Raw genomic sequence first — 12,678 nt, forward strand, 5'->3', positions numbered from 1 at the left:
TCGTAAGTGTGAGGACTAAACATAGGTCAATTTTTTCCCAGTGCTATTGTAACTTTGAATAGTCGCTAACGATTATAAGTTATAAGTCGAGGACTACCTGTATTTAGGATATCTGAAGCTCATTTTGCTAAGCTCCTTCGTGATGATCAATACATGTCAAAACAAGCTGATCAAAACAGGAGTTTTATTAGAAGTGATTGTTGGGGAGCCTCAGAAATAAAGGTTATCTGGCTGATGACCATTAATTTAGGCCAGGGGTAGGCAATCTTGGCTCTTTTATGACTTGTGGACTTCGACTCCCAGAATTCCTGAGCCAGCATGAGGGAAACTTTGGTCCCTTCATGACTCATGGACTTCAACTCCCAGAATTCCTGAGCCAGCCATGCTGAGGGGAAAGGGAGAGGTTTCCAAGCTGAGCCATGCTGGCTCAGGAATTCTGGGAATTGAAGTCCACGAGTCATAAAAGAGCCAAAGTTGCCTACCCCAGGCCTAGGCCTGTATTTCTCAACCTTGGCCACTTGGAGATCGGTGGACTTCAACTCCCAGGATTCCTGAGCCAACATGGCTCAGCTTGGAAACCTCTCCCTTTCCCCTCAGCATGGCTGGCTCAGGAATTCTGGGAGTTGAAGTCCTCCCATCGTCAAGTGGCCAAGGATGAGAAACACTAAGTCTAGACCAGGGGTAGGCAACCTTGGCTCTTTTATGACTTGTGGACTTCAACTCCCAGAATTCCTGAGCCAGCCACGCTGAGGGGAAAGGGAGAGGTTTCCAAGCTGAACCATGCTGGCTCAGGAATTCTGGGAGTTGAAGTCCACCAGTCATAAAAGAGCCAAGGTTGCCTACCCCTGATTTTAGGCCATCCAAGAGACTTTGCTTACCTGCTGAGGCTTCACCTGCAGATGGACTTTCCCAGCCAGCCATCCAGCCAAGCCCACTTTTGAACTCTTGAGCATCCAGTGGGAAAATTCGTATGCAAGCTTAGCTCAAGACTATTTAAGGGCTTGGCTGGCTTCAGCTCAGCTCTTTCGGAATGTCTCAGGGGGACTGACCGGGTTGGAAATAAAAAGACATTGATTTTTCCTTCCCGGGGGAAAATTCACAGCCCTGAGATATCCTTACAAGTACATGCGGGAGTCGTCGTTATTCTAGAATGGCTAGTTCGGCATTTAAAAGGAACCGGCGTGGTTTATTTGAGGATAGTTGTCAATCCGTTGCTGTCTTTGATTTAGAGATGGAGCTTTCAGGAAGATTCCCCCCCCCATCTGAAATCCTACTCTTGTAATCAATTATGGAGGCTACCTCCAGCTTTAAAAAAATCACAGCTTCTGAATCCAACTCTTTGATTCCTTTTCATGACTCTATAGAACGAATGTTTCCTTCTTTGGGACATTAAAATGGCTATTTCTAGAATCAAGGCCCTCCAGAATGCAGTGAATTCAACTGGGGGATTCTGGGAGTTGAAGTCCACAGGTCTTAAAGTTGCCAAGGTTGAACACTCCTGATTTAAAGGCTATAAAGTCTCTCCCAGAATCCTCCAGTTGAATTCACTCATGTGCGTGTGGTCGTAAGTGTGAAAAATGGTCCTAAGTGACTTTTTTTCAAAGCCGTTGTAACTTTGAACGGTCACTGAATGAACTGTTGTAAGTCAGGGACTAACTTGTAAGATTCTATAGCCTGCAAGAGCATTCGGCTTTCCATGCAGCAATGGGGAGGCTCTCTCTCTCTCTCTCTCTCTCTCTCTCTCTCTCTCTCTCTCTCTCTCTCTCTCTCTCTCTCTCTCTCTCTCTCTCTCTGTGTGTGTGTGTGTGTGTGTCTGTGTGTGAGTGAGAGAGAGAGAGAGAGAGAGAGAGAGTAAAATTTGATAAAAGCAATTTAAAATGGAATTGGAATAAAATGAAAATGGGATAAAATACAGTCCAAAATGAAATTGGAGTAGACTACAATAATTTAAGATATAGATTAAAATATGATAAAATTATATTTTGGGGTCACCCCTGCCATCTACCCCAATCAGCCCCACATATGCAGATCTCAACTGGACCATTTTGCTAAAGTACTGTGCTGTGTTCAATGTGATTTTCAGATTCTGGCTGCCCATAAGGTAAGTTGTTTTGATACTGTTAGGGTTAGGTCAGTGGTGGTGAACCTATGGCACGGATGCCAGAGGCGGCACTCAGAGCCCTCTCTGTGGGCAAATGCGCCATTGCCCCAGTCCTAGGCCTTCAGCTGGGTTTTATAAAACCTTTTCACTTTAGGCTTCCGCGGTCGTGTGCAAAAAAAAAAAAAAAGGTTCAATCAGTCAATTTCAACTTTTTGTGGGGAAAAAAAGATCTTGCAAAGTTGGAATTGATTGATTGAACTTTTTAGTCCCACCCAGTCTGCTGTTACCACCGCAGCCATGCCTATCCAATGGGCCACGCCCAGCCAGTAGGCCACACCCACCCGGCACTCGACGATGCATAAGTGGATTTTGGGTTGCAGTTTGGGCACTTGGTCTCTGAAAGGTTTGCCATCACTGGGTTAGGTTATCCCCCAATTGAATATTTGCCCGCATAATTTCGGCATCTCAGCTAAAGGCAGAAGCAAAGCAAGAGAGGAAAAAACGAAAAAACAGCTCATCACAAGATGGCATTTTACCAGTTCCATCCCGTTTCTAGAGCTGAAAGCTGCGGGTGGGGGGGGGGCTGGGCTGGAGGACTCTTTGGGCCGGGAGTGTGCAAAAGGAGGCGGCTGGATCGTGCCGGCTGCAATATGCTTGGGAGACACAGTCTTCCTTTCCTCCTTCTTCGACCAAGAAGAATTGGCATCCCTGCTGCTTCCCCGCAGATTGTTTTGGCAACCATCGGAAACACTGAGGGACGATTCAAGGTTGAAGGAGGAGGAAGGACACAGGTGGAGGAGGAAAAAAAGAGAAGAGGGGAAGACAAGAGGCAACCTTGGACCGCCCCCCCCCACCTCAAAGGCTGGTGGGAGATATGAAAAGACAGGCTGTGACAGGCTAGTGCAGGGGTGGGCAACCTTGGCTCTTTTATGACTGGTGGACTTCAACTCCCAGAATTCCTGAGCCAGCCATGCTGAGGGGAAAGGGAGAGGTTTCCATGCTGAGCCATGCTGGCTCAGGAATTCTGGGAATTGAAGTCCACGAGTCATGAGGGGGACATAGTTCCCCCATGTTGGCTCAGGAATTCTGGGAGTTGAAGTCCACGAGTCATGACGGAGACATAGTTCCCCCATGCTGGTTCAGGAATTCTGGGAGTTGAAGTTCACGAGTCATGAACGGACCATAGTTCCCTCATGCTGGCTCAGGAATTCTGGGAATTGAAGTCCACGAGTCATGAGGGGGCCATAGTTCCCCCATGCTGGCTCAGGAATTCTGGGAGTTGAAGTCCACCCATCTCCAGTGGCCAAGGTTGAGAAATACAGGCTTAGCCCAGGGGGTAGACAACCTTGGCTCTTTTGTGACTCGTGAACTTCAAGTCCCAGAATTCTTGAGCAAGCCGTGCTGAGGGGAAAGGGAGAGGTTTCCAAGCTGAGCCATGCTGGCTCAGGAATTCTGGGAGTTGAAGTCCACGAGTCATAAAAGAGCCAAGGTTGCCTACCCCTGGGCTAGTGAAAACAAGGCTCCCCCCAGACATGGGGATAATATAGGTAGTCCCTCAACTTGCAAACACACATGAGCCCAACGTTCCTATCATTAGGTGAGACATCCGCTAAGCGAGTATTGCACCATTTTACGGCTTTTCTCACCACAGTCGTTGTGAATCATTCAGTGGAGAAATCTGTAACCCGGAAGTGAATCTGAGTTCCTGAACTGTCAGAAGGTCGCAAAAGGGGATTGTGTGACCCTCCCCCCCAGGTGCTGCAACCGTCATAAATAGGAACCATTCGCCAAGCACCTGAATTTTGATCACGTGACCTCGAGGATGCTGCAAAGGTCGTGACTGCGAAACACGGTCGTAAGTCACATTTTTCACTTTGAACGGTCAGTAAATGAAGTGCTGTAAGTCAGGGACTACGGTAAACCTCACTTTGCTAAAGATGCCCCTTCAGCCTGTTTTTAACACTCGCAGGTCTTTGGACCTCAGCAGAATAAGCTGGCCAGGAGCTCAATGCACCAAATTGGGCAGGTTATTCTCTTCGGAACAGTCCCCCCCCCTCCTGAGACCCTCCATTCCAGAGTCCACAATCTCTTCACTGCGTCATCCCTTGATTCCTCCTCTTCACAAAGCAGCCTTTTTCTCTCCTTGGAGACAAAGGACCAGCATCTCTAGAGTGGATTTTGCTCTCTGAATCCACCTGTGCTTTCTGACGATGCAAAATTTCCCCGTTTCAACCTCAGCCAGGGCTACATCTCTGCCAGCTGCAAAGAAAAAAAAAAAGGAGCACTCTCCAAATGAGGTTGTGTGGGAATTAGGAAGGGTTCTTAGGCTAGGTCAGGGGTAGGCAACCTTGGCTCTTTTATGACTCGTGGACTTCAACTCCCAGAATTCCTCAGCCAGCAGAGCTGGTAAAATGTGAGATCGAGCCAGGAAGATAAGAAAGGGTGAGAAAGAATTCAAGACTACTTCACCTTGAGTCTTGTTGTTGGTACACAAAGGAAGGATGTCCAGGCTTGTAGGCTTTCAAGATTCTGCTATTGTAGCCTATACCAGAGGTGGAGAAGAACGATGGCCGCTTTATGACTCGTGGACTTCAACTCCCAGAATTCCTGAGCCAGCCATGCTGAGGGGCAAGGGAGAGGTTTCCAGGCTGAGCCATGCTGGCTCAGGAATTCTGGGAGTTGAAGTCCACGAGTCATAAAAGAGCCAAGGTTGCCTACCCCTGGGCTAGGTGAATGTGTGGATGGGTTTTAGGCGAGGGGCAGCAATTAATTAGAAGAGGTAGGGGCATCAGAGAGAGGGGGGAGGAAGAAAGAGAGAGAAAGATAGATAGATAGATAGATAGATAGATAGATAGATAGATAGATAGATAGATATAGATATAGATATAGATATAGATATAGATATAGATATATTGCTATCAGCTCTACTCAGATGCTCCTTGGAAATATATGACTGGCTACCCACTGTTGGCTATAGAGTATTGAACTACACCAACTGCCCTTGAGATTAATTATATCTGGATTAATTCCCACCTCCCTGTCACTGCTTCTCACCACTCAGGGCAATATGACTGAATGCATAATCAGCCTCTGCAGAAAATGAAGGTTTGCACTGCAGCTGATTCACCCAGGCACTCCAGTCACTCTACTGAGCAGGAATGTGTGAAGGTTTAAATGCCTCTGGGTTTATCCAGGCTGTATTGACTCAAGGTGACCCTGACTGTAGTCTCCTTCCCCTCCTCCTCCTCCTCCTCCTCCTCCTCCATCAATTTTGTGCAAGACTTTGCCAATTGCTTATGGGCAAATATTTTCCTCACTTTGCTGGCTGGGGAATCCTGGGAGTTGAGGTCCACCCATCTTAAACTTGCGGGGGTTGAGAAAGTGCTTTAAGGCCTTTTTATACGTGCTTCCAAACAGGTTTGTTTTTTTTTTTTAAAAAAAAAACCCACACTATTCCAAATTTTAGGGGATCAGGCTATCCACCTTGTCCTTGTCTTTCTTTTGCTTCTTGTCATTTTAATTCCCCCACGGAAAATAACCTCCATGGAGGACTCCCCAAAGCGGGACAGCTGCTCAAAGCCTAAAGCCGTGTAAGCAAGTGATCTGTGAGAAACCTAGATGGGTCAGATAGAGAGAGAGAGGAGCTGATAGCCGCCGAGGCTTTTGCAAAACGATCCGGCCTCGCTGAAACTCACCCTTTGCCTCCGGCGAGAAGAGATTAAAGCGAAGAGCTGTCCCTTCAGCACCACGGCCTGCAGCAGTTGGGAAATAGCCTGAGGCACATCGGCCTTTTACGCCTTGCAGTCTGCTTCCCCAAGAGAACTTCATGCTGGGAAGTTGTTGGCAAACGGTCCCTTCTGTGAGACGGGGAGGAACAAAATGGAAAGCGAGCAGCCGGGGTCACTCCACCTGAACTATGTCTGCTATGCACTTTCCTCTAACGAATAATGACGGTAAACATTGGCCAGATGAAAAAAAGCCTGGTCAGAAATGAGTGCCAAGGAAGGGATTTGGAAGCAAGGAGCCAATGTCAGTGAAATCGAATTGCAAAATGAATCCCTTGGCTTGGTAATGCAGGCAGGGAGTCTACCAGTCTGTGACTTGATGTTGTTTTTTTTCCCTCCCTCTCGTTCTAAGGAGCAAAAGGGACTACCTTCCATATATAGGACGTCCAGAACCTGGGACTATTAATCAGAATAGAGCTGGAAGGGACCTTGTAGGTCATCTAGTCCAACCCCCTGCTCAAGCAGGAGACCCTATACTATTTCGGACAAATGGCTGTCCAGTCTCTTCTTAAAAACTTCCAGTGTTGGAGCATTCACTGCTTCTGGAGGCAGGTTGTTCCACTGGTTAATGGTTCTCACTTTAGCAAGTTTCTCCTTAATTCCAGGTTGCTTCTCTCCTTGATTAGTTTCCACCCATTGTTTCTTGTCCTGCCTTCAGGTGCTTTGGAGAACAGGTTGACCCCGTCTTCCTTGTGGTAGCCCCTTAAATATTAAAAGTTGCTAGACGAGATAAGCCTATTATCTGTTCCAGCATAATCTCTATTGCAGTGGTTCTCAACCTTTTTAATGCCGTGACCCCCAACCGGTCGTAAGTCGAGGACTACTCAACCAGTTGTAAGTCGAGGACTACTCAACTGGTGCAGCACCGTTTGCAGAATGGGACTTTTGGCGGGCTCAGCAGGGCAGAGACAGCCTGGACAATTCCTATTGGCTTTGGAAAGCCAATAGAATGAGACTCTATTCAAGAGGGTCTATTCTATTGGCTTTCAAAAGCCAATAGAATAAAAGGGAGTAGCCCAGCTAAGGAAAAGGGGGGGGGGAAATGGCGGACTGCGTTGTTTGGCGACCCCCGTGAAATGGTCGTTCGACCCCAAATGGGGTCCCGACTCACAGGTTGAGAACCACTGCTCTATTGGAACCCACTATTGAAGGGGTGTAAAACTCGCCACATCACGTGTTGTGTCACAACGTATCATGACTTTTTCCCCCTTGCTGAAGCTGGGGTGGGTGCAGCGTCCGCGTGACGCATCTGGTCCGGGGGCCGGCAGTTTGACACCCCTGCACTATTGTAATCTCCTGATATGCCCCAGCCAAGCACATTTTCACTTCCCCTGTTGTTCTTCTAGGTCTTGTTTTTTATTTTTTATTTCCCAAAGATTCCTAGCTGAAGTTGGAGGTGAGCAGTGAATCACCTTTTCCCTTCCCTCTCTTCACTGATGCAATGATTGATTGCACTTTGGAAGTGATTTGGTTGTGATACTGAATAAACAGGTTAGTTGTGTGTGTGGGGGGGGGGTGTCAGCTGTCAGCCTTTAAAAGTAGGCCAGGAAACATGATAGAACAAAATACTAGAACTTTACTGGTATAGACCAGGAATGGGGAACGATGGCCCTTTTATGATTTGTGGGCTTCAACTCCCAGAATTCCTGAGCCAGCGTGGGTGACTCAGGAATTCTGGGAGTTGAAGTCCACAAGTCATAAAGCGGCCATCGTTCTTCTCCACCTCTGGTATAGGCTACAATAGCAGAATCTTGAAAGCCTAACAGAGGCTGGACATCTTTCCTTTGTGTACCAACAACAAGACTCAAGGTGAAGTAGTCTTGAATTCTTTCTCACCCTTTCTTATCGTCCTGGCTCGATCTCAAGCTTTACCAACAGTTACCACATCACTTCTCCAAAACAGTGACTGTGTTTTTCTACAGAGGCACCCTGTAGGCCGCCTGGAACTTATAGTTTTTCTTGCATGAGATAACGGGAGGTGTAGGCCCAGTGATGTGGAGGAGGCCAGCTTGAAAGGAACAGGGGGAAAGTGTGGTCTTTTTCTCCTTCTGTCCCTGGGTGAATCTTAGTCTCGATCAATTAATAGCTCTTGTAGTATTGATGGGGGAAAGAGATGTTCTCCTACTGAGACTGGGCTGAAGCATTTTGCAGCCGCTGAGATGCCCAGAGAGGATATATCCTCATCAAGAAGCAGGACATCTCCTTCCTAAGGCCCATATTCCCTTTCTTTTCCCCTGGCTGCTGTGGAAACCCCTTCTTCCCGGTTGCCACAGTGACTGAGTCACATGGCTTCCCCCCATCTAGTTGCCATGGAGATTGGGTGAAGGATGAAGGAGACTAAAAATTGGTACTAAGGCCTGGACGCTCTGAATCCTGGCCGGTGCCTTGATCTGGGACCACCGGCGTAGAGGCGGGGAGGTGGGGAATGGGATTTAGAGTTGGAAAACAGGACGATCCTTTGGGTTGAAAAATCAGTAGAGGCAGTCCTTGATTTACAACCACAACTGAGCCCAAAATTTATGTTGCTAAGCAGGACAGTTGCTAAGCAGGACAGTTGCTAAGCAGGACAGTTGCTAAGCAAGTGTTTGGTCCCATTTTATGACCTTTCTTGCTACAGCTGTTAAGTGAATCACTGCAGTTGTTAAGTGAATCTGGCTTCCCCATGGACTTTGCTTGTGAGAAGGTCACAGGCTGATCGCATGATCCCCTGGACACTGCAACAGTCATAAATATGAGTCGGTTGATCACCTGACCACAGGGGAAGTTGCAAGGGTTATTAAAAACGGTTATACGAGGTTGAAAGACAAAGAAGATGCAGACTACTATCAAATTTGGAATTTATTTTATTCTTGGTTAGAGAAAAAAAAATGAAGGATTAGGAATTGAACATATATTAGCTTAGCAAACTCCAGACAACTTGTTGATTGGAAAAATTAATATATGTTGATGAGAAAAAAAATTAATAAAAATAAGAATAAAAAAAACACGGTTATATGAAAAACAGTCACAGCTCCATTTTTTTTCAGTGTCACTGTAACTTCAAACAGTCACTAAACAAACCGTTGTAAGGGGAGGACGACCTGTACCAACAGATTGCTGTGTAGTGTAACTCTTCCAAAATTCACAGCAGATTCTGCAGATTGGGGGGGGGGAGAGAATAGGATTGGGGAAGGAGAACGTGGCATACCCTTGCCAGCTCATCAAGCTGAAAGCTCCCCCCTTAAATTTCTTTAGTCATTCTTTCGCAATTTCCTGTATTGCTGGGCCAAGGAACACTTCCCCTTTCAAAGGCAGACGTCCCCGTGTCTATCCGTTTCTCGTAAATCTTCTTTTTTCCAAATTGATTGAATCTAAAATCGATAGCAAGATTCCAAAAAAAAAAAAAAAAAAAGCCAAAGGACAAGTATGAAATGGTGACTAAAGCCAGGGAGTGTCCATCCTTGGCAAATGGAAGACCTGTAGACTTCAACTCCCAGAATTCCCCAGCTGGCTGGGGAATTCTGGGAGTTGAAGTCCACAGGTCTTTGACGTGGCCAAAGTTGGATTTCCTTGTTTGAGACTAGACGATCCTTCAGAATTCTAGCAGTTGCAGCAAAATATTTGGGTATTGGGTTAGCTTGTGTGTCCTATATATTGGATGAATTGAGACTATTTAGCTAATTTAGGATTTAGTCTCTTGGGGAAATCAGGCAATTGGTAGGTTTAATAATTAGCTTAGGTGTTTGTGTGAACCCAGTCAGCGTTTAGTAATATCTGCATTTGCAGAGGTCAAAAATGCCATAAGGTCTTGTTGATACACCGTAAGTTATTAGATTTTTTTTCCTCTTTTTTATTTATAGGAACAAACTAGTGCAGTGTTTTTCAAACTTGACGACTTTGAGATGTGTGGACTTCAACTCCCAGAATTCCCCAGCCAGAATTCTGGGGTTGAAGTCCACACATCTTAAAGCTGCATCCGACTAAAGTAGCTGAGGTTTGGGACCACATATTTTTTGTATAATTTACTTTTTGCCTCTGGTTAGAGCAGTGGTTCTCAACCTGTGGGTCAGGACCCCATTTGGGGTCGAACGACCATTTCACGGGGGTCGCCAAACAATGAAGTCCGCCATTTTTTCCCCCTTTTCCTTAGCTGTGCTACTCCCTTTTATTCTATTGGCTTTTGAAAGCCAATAGAATAGACTCTCTTGAATAGAGTCTAATTCTATTGGCTTTCAAAAGCCAATAGGAATTGTCCAGGCTGTCTCTGCCCTGCTGAGCCCGCCAAAAGTCCCGTTCTGCAAACGGTGCTGCACCAGTTGAGTAGTCCTCAACTTACGACCGGTTGAGTAGTCCTCGACTTACGACCGGTTGGGGGTAGCGGCATTAAAAAGGTTGAGAACCACTGGGTTAGAGTTAGCTTCTGGCTGGGCCTCGCCTCTCTTGTTACCGTGCTTTCTATCTCCAACCAAGCTAAAAATATATTTGAGTAGTCCTGAGTAGAACTACAGAATCTGGTATGAGTAGCAGATGTTCCTCAATAGAGGATTGTTTCTCATTTGTTCCATGAGTTGTGTAAGTGCAAAGATCAGAAACGAAGCTTTGAAGCAAAGCTTCATATTACTCTTCTGTTGTGGTTACCCTCTGGTTTATATTTGGTGCTTGTCTGTGACTACATTCCGTATTCTCATATGTGGGTTAATAGCTGCATTCCCACAACACGTTCAACCTGGTGACTGAAATAACCCAGTTTCCGCCTCATGTAACATACTGACTCACAATGCGCTCACTACGTATTGGACCACAATCCAAGCCAAGGTCGAAACCCAAGGCCCCAACTGACACCCCGAGATCCGAAATTTACCTGATTAAATTGTGTTGTGTGAACGCAGCCTAGAAGCTGCATTATATTGGATTGTGCTGGGATGACTCTACAGCAGAGTGTGTCGACTGGGAAGGGGTGGCTTGGGGGGGGGGTTGTGCAGTTCTGGGTGACTTCCAGGGGTTGTGCGCTTAACACCCCCCCCCCTCTGTGGATTGGGGCCTGGCGCAGAACACGGGGAACTGAGCTTGTGGGTCTCTGCTGGGACAAGAAAGGGAGGTGGGAGGGTTGATCCTTTAGACCAGGGGTAGGCAACCTTGGCTCTTTTATGACTTGTGGACTTCAACTCCCAGAATTCCTGAGCCAGCCACACTGAGGGGAAAGGGAGAGGTTTCCATGCTGAGCCATGCTGGCTCAGGAATTCTGGGAGTTGAAGTCCACGAGTCATAAAAGAGCCAAACCTCAGTGTGTCTCTTCCAAGTCCGGGCTGGATTTGGGGGGGTCCTTATTCACAAGGGTGCCCCTAGTTCAGGGATAAACCTTGGCTCTTTTATGACTCATGGACTTCAACTCCCAGAATTCCTGAGCCAGCCATGTTGAGGGGAAAGGGAGAGGTTTCCATGCTGAGCCATGCTGGCTCAGGAATTCTGGGAGTTGAAGTCCACCAGTCATAAAGCGGCCTAGGCCTAGGCCAGAGGTAGGCAACCTTGGCTCTTTTATGACTGGTGGACTTCAACTCCCAGAATTCCTGAGCCAGCCATGCTGAGGGGAAAGGGAGAGGTTTCCAAGCTGAGCCATGCTGGCTCAGGAATTCTGGGAGTTGAAGTCCACCAGTCATGAAGGGGCCATAGTTCCCCCATGGTGGTTCAGGAATTCTGGGAGTTGAAGTCCACGAGTCATAAAAGAGCCAAGGTTGCCTACCCCTGCTTTAGACCTTGAGGTGGTCTACCTAGAGGGGTTGGTGTGTGCACACAGAAGGGGGGGCGTGAGGGAGGGCACTGGGGGTGGAAGGGCATCCAGGAGGCATAGATTTGCCTGGAGGCCCTTGTCTATCACGTCGCTGGGATGTAGCCACCACCATCTGCAGCTTCTGTGGGGCAGAGGAGGGGGGAGGACTTAGCCAGGCTGCCTCGGTCAAGCTGGGGGATCCCCGGCTCCTTCCCCCCCCCCACCTTGGACAAGGTGAATTCTGCAGTAAAAGGGGCGGGGCTTCGCGGTGGGCCGGGGAGGGGGAAGCGGCCGCTGATTGGCTGGCCAGCCTGCCCTGGTTCAGACAGCAGCGCCCGAAGTGCGCTGCCTCCCGTCCTTCCGTGCCTGGCAGCCGTGGGCACAGCATCCCTGGCTGGGGGCACCGGCAGCTCCCTCCTCTCCCCTCGTCCGTCTCTCGCTCTCTCGCTCCCGCTCTTTCCCCCCCCCCCTTCCCTTCTTCCTTCCTTCCTTCCTTCCTTCCATCCACCCGGCCCTCCGCTTGCCTGCCGGGCGTAGCTTCTTCCCCCAAGAGAGTCTGGCTCACCCAGGCTGAGACGCCAAAGCCACCAGGATGGGGGTAAGTCGCAGTCCCTCGTCCCCAGCCCCTTGGAGACCCACCCCCACATGCCCCTGACCCGCATCTGCCTCCTGCAGACGACCAGCCGAAGCGGCAGAGGAGATGCCCGGTCAGCTGAGCGCCCTTGCAGTGGCGTGGCCTTTTCTAGCCCATCCTCCCCTGCTGGGCCGGTGGGCTTCTGGGCGCCCACCCCGGAGAGGGTTTTCCTTTCCCCTTAGAGATGCGCTTTGTTTCTCTGTGGGGAGGGGGTAGCTCCTCTTCCCGGGCAATTTGGTTCCCCCCCCCCTCCACAGACACGCAAACCGGGACAGGTCCCCTACAGGGTCCGCCTCGAGAGGGTCGGTCCGGATAGCCCCCGACAAGGACGTCCCTCCGAATCAACCTGGCCTGTTGCCGACTCTGCATTGTGAAGCGCGCGTCGGTCCGGATCGACAGGTGTCTTGTGGGG

General features: G+C 48.5%; 1 protein-coding gene across 3 annotated transcripts in view; it reads left to right on the plus strand.

Moving 5' to 3' along the window:
- The window catches only part of ATP1A3 (ATPase Na+/K+ transporting subunit alpha 3), a 55,492-nt gene that overhangs the window by 6,435 nt on the left and 36,379 nt on the right, over positions 1-12,678 (plus strand). For 2 of the 3 annotated variants that reach the window (XM_039352172.1, XM_039352174.1), the window contains exon 1: positions 12,034-12,230. The exons of the other annotated variant lie outside the window; for it this stretch is intronic. In XM_039352172.1, coding sequence (XP_039208106.1) covers positions 12,225-12,230 — 6 coding nt within the window. In that variant the 5' untranslated portion in view covers positions 12,034-12,224. Of the gene's footprint in view, positions 1-12,033; positions 12,231-12,678 lie in introns of those variants that run through there. 3 annotated transcript variants of the gene reach the window in all.

The sequence above is a fragment of the Crotalus tigris genome, unplaced genomic scaffold (assembly GCF_016545835.1).
Source record: "Crotalus tigris isolate CLP2741 ecotype Arizona unplaced genomic scaffold, ASM1654583v1 scf7180000018413.2111637, whole genome shotgun sequence".
NCBI lineage: Eukaryota > Metazoa > Chordata > Lepidosauria > Squamata > Viperidae > Crotalus > Crotalus tigris.